At 42.2% G+C, this 14,713-nt stretch overlaps 1 protein-coding gene across 1 annotated transcript in view; it reads right to left on the bottom strand.

Moving 5' to 3' along the window:
* Positions 1-662: 662 nt before the first annotated feature.
* dcc (DCC netrin 1 receptor) overlaps positions 663-14,713 on the bottom strand; it is a gene marked incomplete at its 5' end in the record, with an annotated part of 178,856 nt that continues 164,805 nt past the window's right edge. The window contains 2 exons of the mRNA XM_034897161.1: positions 663-978; positions 11,019-11,167. Of these exons, the coding sequence (XP_034753052.1) occupies positions 889-978; positions 11,019-11,167 (239 nt within the window). The remainder of the gene's footprint in view (positions 979-11,018; positions 11,168-14,713) is intronic.

Genomic DNA, 14,713 nt, shown 5'->3' on the forward strand with positions numbered 1-14,713 from the left:
CTAGTAGGTTCTTACACTGCTTCGAACCGGCTAAAATCATCATCATTAATCCCTTTTGTTTTTTGAAACCTCGGAATCCAGAGGTGAAATGTTGCATGGGTTCTGAGGGAAAGTTGTTTTGTTTGGAAAAGCAGGGATGACACGCCAGAGAGGATCGCCTTGCATCAGCACGACAGGCCACCAACGATCCGGGTTAGAAAAAGAAGGTTTTGTTGAAACTTTGGTGGTTGAGGATGCATTTTCCATATCTTACTGTAGGTTCTTTTGGCATTTTAAACCACATACACATCCTTGGAACTGCACAAAGTTGGAATATCCAAACAAAAACCAAAAAGCCAAAAGGAATACTTCCAACAGCGATTGTGAAAAATAAATAAGCTACAGTCACAGTAACTGAGTTATGCATAACTCAGCGAGGACGCTAACAATTACCACAAAGAAGAGAAACAGGAGGGATCTTATAACTTTGTCTTCTTTTTTGTGATAATCCCATCATCCTGTGTCATTAAGTGGAGGGCGCTAGGCAAAGGGTTTTTTCTAGTTTTGTGTTTAAGGTTGAAGAGTCTAGAGGGGTTTCAGTTTAAACTCCTAAAGAAGCCCCTCCACCATTGTCCTGTTCTTAGAGCTGATGCTGTGTCGCTGGAGCTTTGTCCTCTGTTCTGATTCCCTTCTATCCTATCCTGGTCCCAAATAGTGGACACTACCTGAGACCAGTAGAAACCAAAGAAACTCAACCCAGCACAGATGTAGGTCTGATTCCAAAGACGTGTCTTCAAACTCAGATTGACCAGATGCAGCCCCTAGCTAAGGACAGCAGGCTTGAAGAAAGTTTCAAGACTGGACCAAGGAGAAGGGCTGGGCTGGGCTGGGCTGGGCCGGTGCCAGGGGTTAGAAGGCGGAGCCGGTAATGGCGTTGAGCTGCTTCATCAGGCCTTCTAGACTGGCCATCTGCTCTGAAAGGTCGTCCTGCTCATAAACCTGAAAGACAAAAAAATTAACAAAAGGTTAAAGGTAAAACCTGCCTGAATATCTCTGTGGTAACTCTATTAATCAAGGACCTTCCAGCCATTGACCAGAGGAACACGTTGAGCTTAACTAAGCATAATACTTAGACTCAAACACATTCGAACAAACACGACGGTCATTTTGACCATTTTGAAATGTATACTGTATGTGTAATAACTTTGCTGGTTAAAAAAATATAATCCTGTTGGGACCTGACTTCCTTAAATAATCTATATTTTCATTTGCTGTAGTTTTAAGTTAGTTCTTTTAAATAAACTACGTAACAAATAAAAAGCTTTAAAAAAAATCATGAAAGCTTTTTGTTGAGTGTTTTTAAAATCTGTATGTTAAACCTGGTAAAACTGGTATAGGGTCGCGGGGGCAGCAGCCCCAGCAGGGGAACCCAAACTTCCCTTTCCTGAGCCACATCAACTAGCTACGACTGGGGGATCTCGAAGGCGTTCCCAGGCCAGGTTGGAGATATAGTCTCTCCACCTAGTCCTGGGTCTTCCCCAAAGCCTCCTCCCGGCTGGCGGTGCCTGGACCATCTCCCTAGGGAGGCGCCCAGGAGGCATCCTTACAAGATGGCCGAACCACCTCAACTGGCTCCTTTCGACGCAAAACCTTTTTTCTATAACAAACGAGAGAGCGAGTGTGCATTACTGCCATTGCCAGCCGGGCGGCTTTGCGATGGCAAGCCTGTGGCAGGTGTCAGGCGAGCGGCTCTCGTTAAGCACCTCTTTAGAAGCTGCCACTCTGAGCAGCACCGCAGTTGTAAACTGTCGTTCAGGGACGGTGCTTCTCCTACAGGAGAGGAGTGTGCGTGGTTTGTTGTCACAACAGGTCAGCTTCTGTAAGTCAGAAAAATTATTTTGAGCTTTAATTGAAAAAAAGAAATGTTTGGCTTCTTCCGCATATGTTACGTCAACCCATACTCCCACCCAGTGGTAGAGCAGGCGCACATGTACTGAGAAATTAATGCCTTGAGGTTTACGCCTTGATGCAGCGGTGAGAAAGGGGAGAGAGGGGCTCTCCCCTTTCTCACCTAGCTGTCCTATCAAGAAATAATAAAGACAGAAAAGCACAGAAAATAAACTTAAAAAGTGGCCTCTCCGCGCCAGATATGATGCAAAAAGCCCCCTGCAGCGTGTGCATGGAGCGCTCCGGGCAGAGCAGCAGCTCCCCGGAGCTTTAAGATGACGTAATATTAATAGCAGCAACGGTAGCGTGTAATCCCGATTAGCTTGGCCGGGGTGGTGAATGGATCAAACAATCGTGACTTTCAACCACGAGACCCAGGGGTCTGAGTCCTGTCCTTGTCCCGTGTGTCACGGAACGATAATTTAATAACCCCACCTACCTACTTTTCCTAAACCCAACTGTTCCGTTCTTGTTGCCTTTTAAAAGTCCACCCAGCATCTTTTTAATTTATTTTTACAGGGATGGTAGTATGGTAGTATACAGCTGTTTAAACATAATAAATGATTTGTATATTCTCCTCGGCCCCTCGGTTTTACCACTGCACGGAGACTCCTTTACAGAGAAAATGAATGACTTGCGGGATGACAGCGGATGATGGGAGATAGCCAGCTAGATTGTCCCCTGTTGTCCCAGCGGGTAGTAAGGCAGAGGCACCATACCAACGGTTTGTATACCCGGTTTCCCTTTTTGAAAGACGAGAGTTGTTTCCTCTCACACCGGTACAGGACGTCCAGTCCAGTTGGCCCTGGGCCGTAGTCTTTGACGTGAAAGTGCAATTACTTTGCCAAGACACGGGACTAGAGGCACTGTGACGCAACACCACAGTTGGTCTTTGTTGCCACTAGTTCCTCTGCATTTGCCAAATGTGTCTGCACTGTTACGAGTTGTTGCCGTCATTGGTCTGCATGCGTCTAAAAGGACCGGACACGCTGACAGGAACGGCTTCCCGTTAATCCTGCAGAGAATCCGGGATCACTGTGTAACGGCATGTTCACTCCGGCTTTACAAACCTCTGAGTGGGCTTGCCTTAAGTCCCTCTAGCTCTGTGTTTGTGTGTGTGTGACAGTCAAATGCACATCTTTTACACACTCCCTCAGTGTGTTTTATTGAGCGTGGCCTTCATGCAGAGTTTGTCTCTGCAGTTGGAAAAAAATATATTCAATATCCTCCTCAGCACGCCATGGAAAACCAATGAAGGCCCAGCGGAAATATTTCTCACACTTAAATTGAAAGGTTCGTGTCAATGGCCCAACCCATGTCTTTGTACTCGTTCTGTATTAGCACTGTAGAGAGTCGAGACACGAGTCCTTCACTACACTGCACTCATCCTGCATTCATGTCACTGCAGAAGACTAAGTGAAAATCCACTTATTTATATAGATTTTCAACATTGATTATTCAACTGATATGTATAATTTCAATTGCAAAAAAATGCCAGTTACAATTACCTAAAGCCAAACTGCTTGTTGTCCAACCACGACAACCAATTATACTAATTACTATACCAAAACAATCAGTACTTTCACATACAACTGAGATAAGCAGAAAATCCTATAATTTGAAAATATATCCTACATATATTAAAAAAATTAAATACAAATTCAATGGTAATCAAGTCTCCAAGTAGTTGCCAATTTCTTTTTCTCTCATTTGACTAATTGATTGATTGACTAATCGTTTTAGTTTTTTAAAGAGTAGAAGCTATTATTAGAGCTGAAATGCGTGATTTTATTACAATTAGTCGATTCACAGTCTATCTAGCTTTATATAATGGAACAATTGTTACTATAATTTAATCAACTATTCTTTAGTTCCAGTTTCTCTAGTGTACAAATTTGCTGCTTTTTTCTTCTTTTTATATAATTGTAAATAAGAGTATCTTTGGGTTTCTGACTGTTGGACAAAACAGGAAATTACAGGCCATACCTTGGATTCTGGCAATATGTGTCAGACATTTTTTTCAGTTACTTGTGAATACAATCAAAATGTTAAATGCTAATTCAAATAATCATTAGTTGCAGCCCTAGTTGAAAGAGTGCTGTTTCGTTCAGAAAAAAATTAAATTTACCCATGTAGAATCAAATATTGTAACTTATAAAAAAGAAATTAAAAGTGTCTCCCATGACTAAGTGAAATTATTAAAATATGTATACTGGAGAAGCTGTGTTAATTCGTTTGGATAAACTTGATTTGTACTTTATCTATTTATATTTGTTCTCAAGATCAGAAAATGTCAATTATTTATCAAAAGGGTAGATGTGCCAAACGCCAAAGATGACAACAGCTGACCAATATTTGTCACAGTCACATTCTATGTTTGAAACAATTCATTTTATTTTTTAATTCTGACAACTTTCTGAGATGTTCAGCTTTCCACTGTACCCTTTTATTTTGAAATGAAGCATTTATACGGCATGTCTCGCTCCAGCGAGGCCTGAACCTGCTGACCTAGATTTGAAAATATAGATACCAGTCTGGTCCAGTTAAAGCTTTTAACCTGACCAGAGAGATGCATGTTGGATCCGCTTTCGACCGATTTCTCCCTCAGGACAACTTAACCTCTAGTCATTTATAGATTTTTATATCGCCCCCATTGAACACATTAGCGGGGCCCGATCAGGACACAGCAACAGTTAAGAAACCTCCTGAATCCACCAGCAGCAGCCACTTTACCAGCTAACTAAGACAGTAAGGTCAGAACAGTATTTCACTGATCATCCATTAAAAGCTTGCTTACTATATCCCACAATGATGCTTTACTGGCATATTGTATTGACACTTTATTACACCAACAGTTCTTCCAAATGACACTGAATATGGCACACGTACCCTGAATGTGCTCCAGATTCGAACATTTGACCCGTAGTGGCGTATCAATACATTAATCGATTTTCCAAATTCCACTATACTCCGTATAATTGATCTACTTTATTTCATACTATTTCATCCCCTATCAACTTTGGCAATGCCAATGTCCTTTATTCGTACAATAGCAGTTTTTCCTTGTTCTTTTCTGTGTATTTGGTTCTCCAGTGTGGCTTTTCATTGATATAAATCTCAGACTGAGGAGATTCACATCATAGGAAGAAAGGAGACTTAACAAAAGCTGTACGGTTGTCCTTTATCTGTGTAATAAACAGAGTGTGACCTTCCTCTTTCACTCTGAATGAGGCCATCCAATCTCATCTAGAAGCCCCACACTGCCAGGTATTTTCCATCTTCCGAGGACAAGAAGGTTTCTGTAAAAATCATAGGAAAACCCAGTGACCTCCTGATCTCATTTGTTGACCCGTAATAGCAGAGTTTAACAGAGTCTGAAAACTCTTCATCAATGGGATAACCCCCCCTGGTCGATGCAATGTGTTTCCCTCTGATATCCTGTTATCTCTGTCGGCCTGCCGACCTGGACTCATGCTCCTCTGTAATCCGTCAGAGAGTCATCCCAACGCCAGCTAATGCGACAAGAGCACATGTGAACTCACTCACTTTCATACTGACAGATACGTTTACAGCTTTTCTGTCCACACATTCCAAATGCTTTCTCAAATTGGACCACCGCCGAAACGCCAACATTACAAACTACTATAAAGCCGATGCCACTTCTTTTCCAAATTCAGCATTTTACGATTAAGACGTGGGATATTCCATTATTATTCAGATTATTAGATTTATTAGAGGCATTTTTTCGGACATGTATACAGCGCATTCGGAATATGCATCTTATTCCAAGTTTTTACCACAGTTAAACACACCTATATTCTGCTCATTTTCAGGTTCATAATTGTATTTTGAGGTTGTACCAGAATAGGTTTCCATGTTTTCATTTTCAAAAAACACCATATTTTTGTTGTACTGCACATTGCTGCAGATCCTGTTTTCAACCAGTGTGTTTGGGTCTCTGTTTTAGCTCCAGAGTGAGACATCTCACTTGTTTTATCTACAGACTGAGACATCTCACTTATATACTATCTTTGCTGGGAGTTGCACATGCTCAGTAGCTCGGTAAGATCCCATCAGCTAGATAACTCTTTCTCCAGCTATGGTCAGTCCAAGGCAGGATTAGCTGGGAGACTTCTTCTAGACCAGGGCCACTTGTGGAATACCTGCACAACCGGGACAGGAAGTAGTTCTTTTGGAGATTATGGTCAACTAGTGTGTGTTGGAGCAGTGTTTTATCATTGAGAACAAGCTAGCATGCTACGTTTAGCCACCTCGTCTTGGCTAGTGACGTAGAAAGCCGTGCAGATGTTGAACAGCTCACCCGAGACTGAAGACAGAGGACAAACCGGATCTCACTAAAAAAAAAGTGATTTTTACATAATATGGTCACTTTAAGACCTCTTTCCTTTTTATGGTCACAGTCAGCTCTGTGCGTTGCTATGGTTATTGTACACAAACCAACCAGCCAGCAAGGCTACGGTATGCCAAAAAGAAAGGGAGAAAGGCAGCCAGTTTAAAGATTATCAAAGACTTGGATATCAACAGGTTTTTGAACATGCGCAAACATCGAAACACCAACCTTGTCAAGACGGTGGTTGTAAGAATTGAACAGTAACACTAGTGGAATATTCACTTTCATTAGCCGTGTAAACAGCTTAGTCGCAATGTCATCTTTTTCAGAATAAGGGCGAAGAACAGAATATTATGTGCATGTAAACAAAGTGACTGTTGCATCAACTAAGAGATTCCTTCAATACCTTAAACACAAACACACACACACACACACACACACACACACACACACACACAGTAATTTGTTTTGACTCAATCCCAAACACAGCATCCTACAGCCACAAATACGCACTAGAGCGCCAAATAAATCCGCAGCTGGAAATAGTTCCAAACAAATACGCTATGTACTCGCATTGGAGTTGCATTCATTTTATCCGTTCCTCTTTAAATAACTCACTTATAACATAAAAGCACCGTTGCACTGTACTTACATTTTCACTCGTTTGTCACAGTCTATCAACTAGCAGTGTTTGTGTGTGTGTGTGTGTGTGTGTTTGTTTGTGCGCGTGTGTGTGTGTTAGGGGGCAGGGGGCTGATGGGAAAAGACTAGATCAATTACAGAGATAGAAGAGCGGATGAAGAGAAAGACCTGTTGACCTTTAACACCTCCTTACCCTCTCCCTCTCTCCTCCTCTTTTCCACCTTTCCATCTCGTTTGATCCACTCCTCCCCTGATTTTCATCATCTCACTGCTTCATCTTCTCTCTCTTTCTCCCATCCCCCTTTCTTCCTTCTCCCCTCCCATCTATAGCGCTCTTACTCCTCCTCCTTGTCTCTCCTTCCAGAAGCATCCCTCTCCTCCAATTGTCAAGGTGGCCCCCTCCTTCTGCCCTCCTCCCCTTTTCTTCTCCCATCTCTTTCCTTCCATCTTTCTTCCTCCAGAATCATCCCTCCCTCCCTGTTGCTACAACGACAATTTACTCCTCTACTCTCTTTCTTTGTTCTTTATTTACACCTCTCCCGCCCTCTCTTTTGTCTCCTTTCCTTGGGCTGGGTAGTGAATTCCATCCTTTTTATTTATACTTTAGAGTATCATGAAATGCCTCGTCATTCACTACCGAATATCACTACAAGGAGGAAAGCCAATCAGTGTCAGCGAGCCAATCAGCACGCAGCATGCTTCTACCAAAATCTAATAATGTCTGTGATTGGCTGTCCAGCGTTACACGTCATAGGGACACGCAGGAAAAACTCTACGTTACAGAGGTGTTTCAAGAAGTCGGAGCTGAAAGGTAAATAAAAAGATTTATGCCGAAATGTGGTATAGTGTAACGCAGGGGTCTTCAACGTTTTCCAGGCCAAGGACCCCCAAACTGATGGCAAGATGGAGCGGGGACCCCCTAATTATATATATTGTGTGCATTGATGACTGAAAGACATCTTCTGCCTCCATTTATCTGTTTACTACAGTGTGTTGAATTCATGTTAATGTGTATTTAAAGACATTTCAATTAGTGGAAAAAATTGCAGGGGGGGGGGGGGGGGGGGGGGGGGGGGAATATAAAAAAAAGTCTAATCAACAAAAACTTTCGCGATCCCCATGCAGTACCTCCGCGGACCCCCTAGGGGTCGCCGACCCCCTGTTGAAGACCCCTGGTGTAACGTCTTCTTTTTTCTAAAATTGGTCTCACAAAAAAAGTGGAAAATCATTAAGGTACCGGTACCAAAGTAACATTGTTAATATTAAAAACTTTGTATGATACCCAGCCCTACGTTTCCTTTTCTCTCCTTGTTTTTTTTTCCCTCCTCTCCTTTATTCCTTTCCTCCTCTGTCCCTTCCTCTCTTCTCGTTGCCGTGGTGACGGCTCCTCCTGTCCTATTGTCATTGAGTCACGTATGAATATTTAACAAGTGCCAACATCCGGCGTCCCTCCACATCATCAACTTCTGTCGTTCATCTTGATGCTTGTCATCCTCTGGCTCCCCTCCCTCCTTCCTCTCCTCCCTCATACGCATCTCTCTGACTTCTTTTTTATTTTCCAATGTTCCAGTCTGCACCTCCCCTTGCTCACCCTTTGGTGTTTTCATTTTCCCCCCTCCTCTTCCTCTCCTTATCTCCTGTTCCTTCCCTATTTTCCTGGAGATTTTCTTCTTCACCTTTCCTCTTTTTCCTTTCCCCTTCCTTCCTCCTCTTCCTCCCTCCCACTCCTTCTCACCTTCTTTTCTTCTATACTCCTCTTCTCCCGTTCATTTCTTCTTCTTCATAGTCTCTTTGTACTTTTCCTCTCCTCCTTAACCTTCTTTGTTGTCCTTTACGGTTCCTCTCCTCTCTTCAGATTCAGATTCATTGTCATTCAAGCATGTTAAAGTCATAGATGGGTCAATCCTAAGCGCTTTGGATGGGCACATAAGAAGCTGGGTCCAGACTAGTTTAATAATAGCATGAAATATTATTTTAAGAGGATGGAAGAATGAAGGGGTGCAGTCGATCCAGGAGTGGGCTTGTTAGATGGTTAGGGTCTAACCATCGGCGTTTGAATTTTTTTTATATAACCGGTTTGCCAGATTGGCAATGGGTAAAGTAGCTGAGATATTTGGACGACTCCCGAGTCTGTCCAAACTATTGATATTAAGGAAACTATTTATATGGGTACAGTCAGCTCTGTGCGTTGCTATGGTTGTTGTTCACAAACCAACCAGCCAACAAGGCTACGTTTTTTTTTGCAGAGCTACTTGTAAACGGTAGCACTAGTGGAATATTCACTTTCATCAGCTGTGTAAACAGCTTAGTTGCAATATCATCTTTTTCAGAATAAGGGCGAAGAACAGAATATTATGTGCAAGTACACAAAGTGACTGTTGCATCAACAGAGATTCCTTCAATACCATAAACACACACACACACACACACACACACACACACACACACACACACACACAGTAGTTTGTTCTGACTCAATACCAAACACAGCATCTTTCGGCAACAAATACGCACTAGAGCACTAAATAAATCCGCCGCTGAAAATAGTTCCAAACAAATATGCAATGTACTCGCATTGGAGTTGCATCCATTTTATCCGTATCCCTCTTTAAATAACTCACTGATAACATAAAAGCACCGTTGCACTGTACTTACATTTTCACACATTGTCACAATCTATCAACTAGCAGTGTTCGTGTGTTTGTGTGTGTGTGTGTGTGTGTGTTTGTTTGTGCGCGTGTGTGTGTTAGGGGGCAGGGGGCTGATGGGAAAAGACTAGATCAATAGCGATCAATGTCAATATATCAATATAGCAAATCTACTGCTAGATCTTTTTCAAAGACATGTGATTACATAGCCTTTATTCCATTTCATCTAGTCCGTGTATAGTATTTTATGTATATCTTTTATTGTTTTCTACCTTCTTTTTGTTTTTTTTAATCAAGTAAAGTTGTAATGTTTCCTGGATGGAAACAAATTTCTTTGTGAATGACGTAAGATGCCAATTTGTTTAGATATTGTACAACATGTTTGTAAAATGTGCAAATTAAAAAAGGGAGAAAAAACTAAGTGTATGATGGGCTCATGGTGTTTTCATTTTTACATATTTATGGTTTATTGTGCATTTTGTCATAATTTTGTAAGGAAAGCTCATTGTGGGACTGGCTCTAGTGGCTGTAATTCTGCACCAAGGCTGAATATTGGAAAAGAGACTTCACATATGGTATTAGGGGACCACTAAGGTCTATATAAAAGAGACTTCAGATATGGTATTAGGGGACCACTAAGGTCTATATAAAAGAGACTTCACATATGGTATTAGGGGACCACTAAGGTCTATATAAAAGAGACTTCAGATATGGTATTAGGGGACCACTAAGGTCTATATAAAAGAGACTTCAGATACAGTATCAGGGACCACTAAGGTCTATATAAAAGAGACTTCAGGTACAGTATCAGGGACCACTAAGGTCTATATAAAGAGACTTCAGATACAGTACTAGGGGACCACTAAGGTCTATATAAAAGAGACTTCAGATACAGTATTAGGGGACCCCTAAGGTCTATATAAAAGTGACTTCAGATACAGTATTATGGACCACTAAGGTCTATATAAAATACTTCAGATACAGTATTAGGGGACCACTAAGGTCTGTATAAAAGAGACTTCACATACAGTAATAGAGACCACTAAGACCTATGTAAAGGTGTCCAAAAAGCACCATGTCATGGGACCTTTAAAGCCTAAAATTCTGAAATATTAGACTTTAAGACCCGCGGAAACCCTGGTCTGGCAATGCGAGACTTGGCACCCTTTAAACCCAAGCTTTGGATGGAATTCCATTGCTAGGCAACAGTCTACGCCCTTGTTAACTTCCTTTGTGGTTGATGCCATTCACATACACTGCAACAGGAAATCAACTGGGGTCCATTTAGAATGCTTATGTTTCCAACTGTAAAAAGTTCTAGATTTCTTTTGCCTTTAGGTGCGACACACTGAAATGTACATTAGGACATGTAAGACTGAATCCAATAGTGATCATGTTTGACATGGACACTCTTGGGCCCAGGGATGTACCTGTTGTGTAAAATGACTTACGCTGGCAGCTGTATCCTCTGCAGCTTTGATTCCTCCGTCCTCCAGTAGGTCCGGCGCTGTCGGGACTGAGACGGGCAGCAGAGGGGAGCGAGCCTTACAGGCCTGACCCAGAGACGCCGTCTTCACCTGGGGCTTGGGAAGGCTCGCACCTGGGTAAGTAAGAAAGAGTTCTGGTTTCTAACATGATATAGACAGTTTAGACCGGAAAATAATCTGGTCCTCACTGCTTTGTTTGACATTTGGTGTTCTCGTAAAGCATAGAACTTCTTCACAAAATTGGATTGTAACTGTATTTTAGAGACATAGTGACTGGAACTGATCATTTCATGGACCAAACAACTTATTTTGGAGCACTATCTTCCTTTGAAACCCTCAATTTCAAATGTGGTTGCCTGGTGCAACCGCTCTTCAGACACTGTCTGCTAACAACGGCCACGGAAAGACTTGTTTCCTGAAACTGCTATTTAATATTGACGTCCAAGTGAATACTGACAGGAACAGTTTGATCTGAAAACACATATTGATGGATTTAAATGACTAGTTCACATGCAACTAATGGTTTTCCATTATGAAAAAAAGTCAACGGTACCTGCTAACAGATACTTTTTTCCCAACGAGCTGAGGCGATACCAAAAGGTGACGGTAAGACTAGTGAATGGTCAGAACCATTGAAACATTGAACCATTGAAAAGGAAACAGATCTGGGGCCTGAGCTGGCCAGCCAGCCATCATTTCCAATCCACATTGTTAATTCAGCATCCATTCAACTATTCTATCATGTAGTAATTTTGCCACCCATTTGTCTCTCTGTCATTCTCTTCATCATTACACTAAATTACTAGTATCAACACGCAAACAAAGGAGAAGATGGCCAGATCAACGAAGAAACAAATTGACCAGACGCAGAGGAGAACACACATCTTTGCAACAAAACACACAAATGAATGGAAACAAACAGAAAATAAATCAATAATTACATTCAGTTGCGTTGTCTCCACGATACAAACACATTCAGGAATTTAAATTTAAGGATACCTTATTACAAAGCGAGAAAGAAAGTGAAAGCCAAACAACTTGGAAGAAGAAAAATTGGAGACAAAAGAGCGATGTATTCTTTTTTCCCTTCCTCCCTGATTCCCTGAACAGCCTTGTGTTGTCTGAACACATCCTCAGGCGTCTGCTACCCACAATCCCCACCCTCTTTTTCTGCACTTCACTCCTTCACTTCATGATCAATACACATCCAATCTCCTCCCCGCGAAACAAAACACCTGGAACAGCCTCGACAGCAGTGGATTACACCGGAGAACGGAAAACAGTTGGATTTAAACTGCCTTAAACATCAACAGTCTTCCAGGCACGGAAAAATGACTTCAAAACTGTCAAAGAAAAGACAACTTCGCCATTCCATTGTCCACAGACGCTACACAAACGGGATTGTTGCTCACAATGCTAGACCAATCTCCACAGCGCTGTGGAGGAGGGTCTGGCCAGTCCACACAGCATTCCAGGATGGGAGAAAAACCTGCTCTGGTTTATTGGCATTTCTTGAAACCAATCACAATCGTCTTGGTCGGTGCTAATCTCCGGACAGAGCCACAGTGCCTCTGCAATCTAACCTCTGGAAGGAACTAGTTTTGGTGGAACATGTACAAGTTGTTTTAGTCGTGCAACAGAAAACTCTGATTGGACAGATAGTCTAGCTAGCTGTCTGGATTTACCCTGCAGAGATCTGAGGACCAGGTAACCATAGTCCTCAGAAATCCACCGGAGGTTAGAACGCCAACACTAAGGAAGAGGAATGGGATGGATATCTGGCAACAGAACAATCTTGGAAATAAAACGTTGTCGATATCGACTACCGCACTAGAGATTTCCGCTGGCCGAGCCGGCGACTTCTGGTTAAGCGCTCCGGCTAACATGAATGGCAATTAATCGTGCAGCTCTTCTAGACTTTCCAAATGTTATCGTACCTAATGGATCAAATTCTGATGTGATAATTGTGACGCTCAAATAAAACTAATTCTCTTTTGCTATATGAGTGTTGTGGGAAAAGGGACTCAGAAAAAACGGCTTCAAAGCTTGGCGTGCTTCCTAGAGGCCTAGGCTAGATTTGAATTCCATTTCTCTTTCTTACCCTCAACCACAGACCAGAAGCAGTCTGCTTCGTGGTCATGCTGAGAATACAGATGTATTTCAAACTGTTAAATAGTACTCAGGCTTTGCAAAACAGCATGAAAAAAAAAAATCCGTTTTAGGTTTCCAACTGAGAACAATGAAGACACACTGTAAATACTTTCATTACAGCAATGCTTCCCCTACAGAGATAAAGCCTTTCCTGTACACTGGCATAATTATGTAGTATGTAATAAAGATTGATTACTCTATGACAATGATATGATTTCATCTGGTGATACCTGAAATAAGACATGTTTTAGTTTATGAACTACATATCATGTCTACTACTTCTCCCACTGCTTCCTCGATTTCAGTGCATCCATTAAAAAAATCCACTAGCATTAACTTGAAATTAATAAACTGTGTTCTGTGAGTGCAAATGCAAATGGAAAGCGAGTCAGTGGCCAGTCTCCCACACCAAACCCAGGTCTCCCACAGCAAAGGCATGAGTCATATCCACTGTGTCATCATCTCCCCATACCATATATGTGGTTGGGGGTCCATGATCCGTCTCGGTTTTAGTTAAGGGGTTCTTGGCATAAACAACGTTGAAAACCACTGGTGTGGAGACTTTATCAAGGCAGCATTGCCTAGTCTAGTGTTAAAGTCAAATTTGACTAGAAAAATGTTGGTGTGGTGTTAACACCCCCCTTCCCCCTGGATTGTGCCACAACCTGCCACATCCCACTTTAAAAGTAACAGTCCGTAGTATCTGTTGCCTCCATTAGGAATTATATGTAATGACAATGAAACTGCCGGTGCGTCCACATGACACATGCCTTCCCTGATTGGCACCACCTCCACCCCCCCTCCTCCACTTAGTTGCTGGTAGCCAAAGAGGACACAAACATGTGAAAAAAACATGACAGACTCTTCAGAAGAGGTCATCATCTTCACTTGAGATTCTGAATGGGAAATGCCACAATCTTCTGAACATAGTCATACTGAGAAGTCCAGAGAGAATTGTGTGGCGCTGATAGTCTTAATTAGGTTTTGTAGCCCCGAAATTTGCAATGGCTTGAATATAACGGACGTTCATAATATCAAAAAGTCATGCACTAAAGCTTTAAATTTTACATTGGAATATTGGTGTAGTGCCAACACCCCCCTTCCCCCTGGATTGCGTCCCCACCTGCCAGTTTCCATTCAAACCCCTACTAACAAGGTGGCAGTTCAAGACTTTGAGTCTGCAAGTGCCAGTACTTCACTCTCACAGTTATACTGACCTTATGTGACTTTGAATGTCTGTAAATGCGGTGTAGAAATCGCTGCCAGCTTCATTTCAAATTGAAGCCGAAACCAAATGTGTTTGTATGACTTCCCAGCACGCTGCTGTCAGACTGAATCCAAAGCGAGCCGAGCTCCAGGAGAAGAACAAAAAAAAACATTTGGCAGAAAGAAAAACACAATGAGCTGCGGCAGTACAGCGCCGAAGCAAAGGTTACACTTCCACAGTGGAGAAAGCCATAAAAGAGAGTTTCACGGTGCCTGGCTTACCTTCGGGGGGGGGGGGGGGG

The sequence above is a fragment of the Etheostoma cragini genome, chromosome 16 (assembly GCF_013103735.1).
Source record: "Etheostoma cragini isolate CJK2018 chromosome 16, CSU_Ecrag_1.0, whole genome shotgun sequence".
NCBI lineage: Eukaryota > Metazoa > Chordata > Actinopteri > Perciformes > Percidae > Etheostoma > Etheostoma cragini.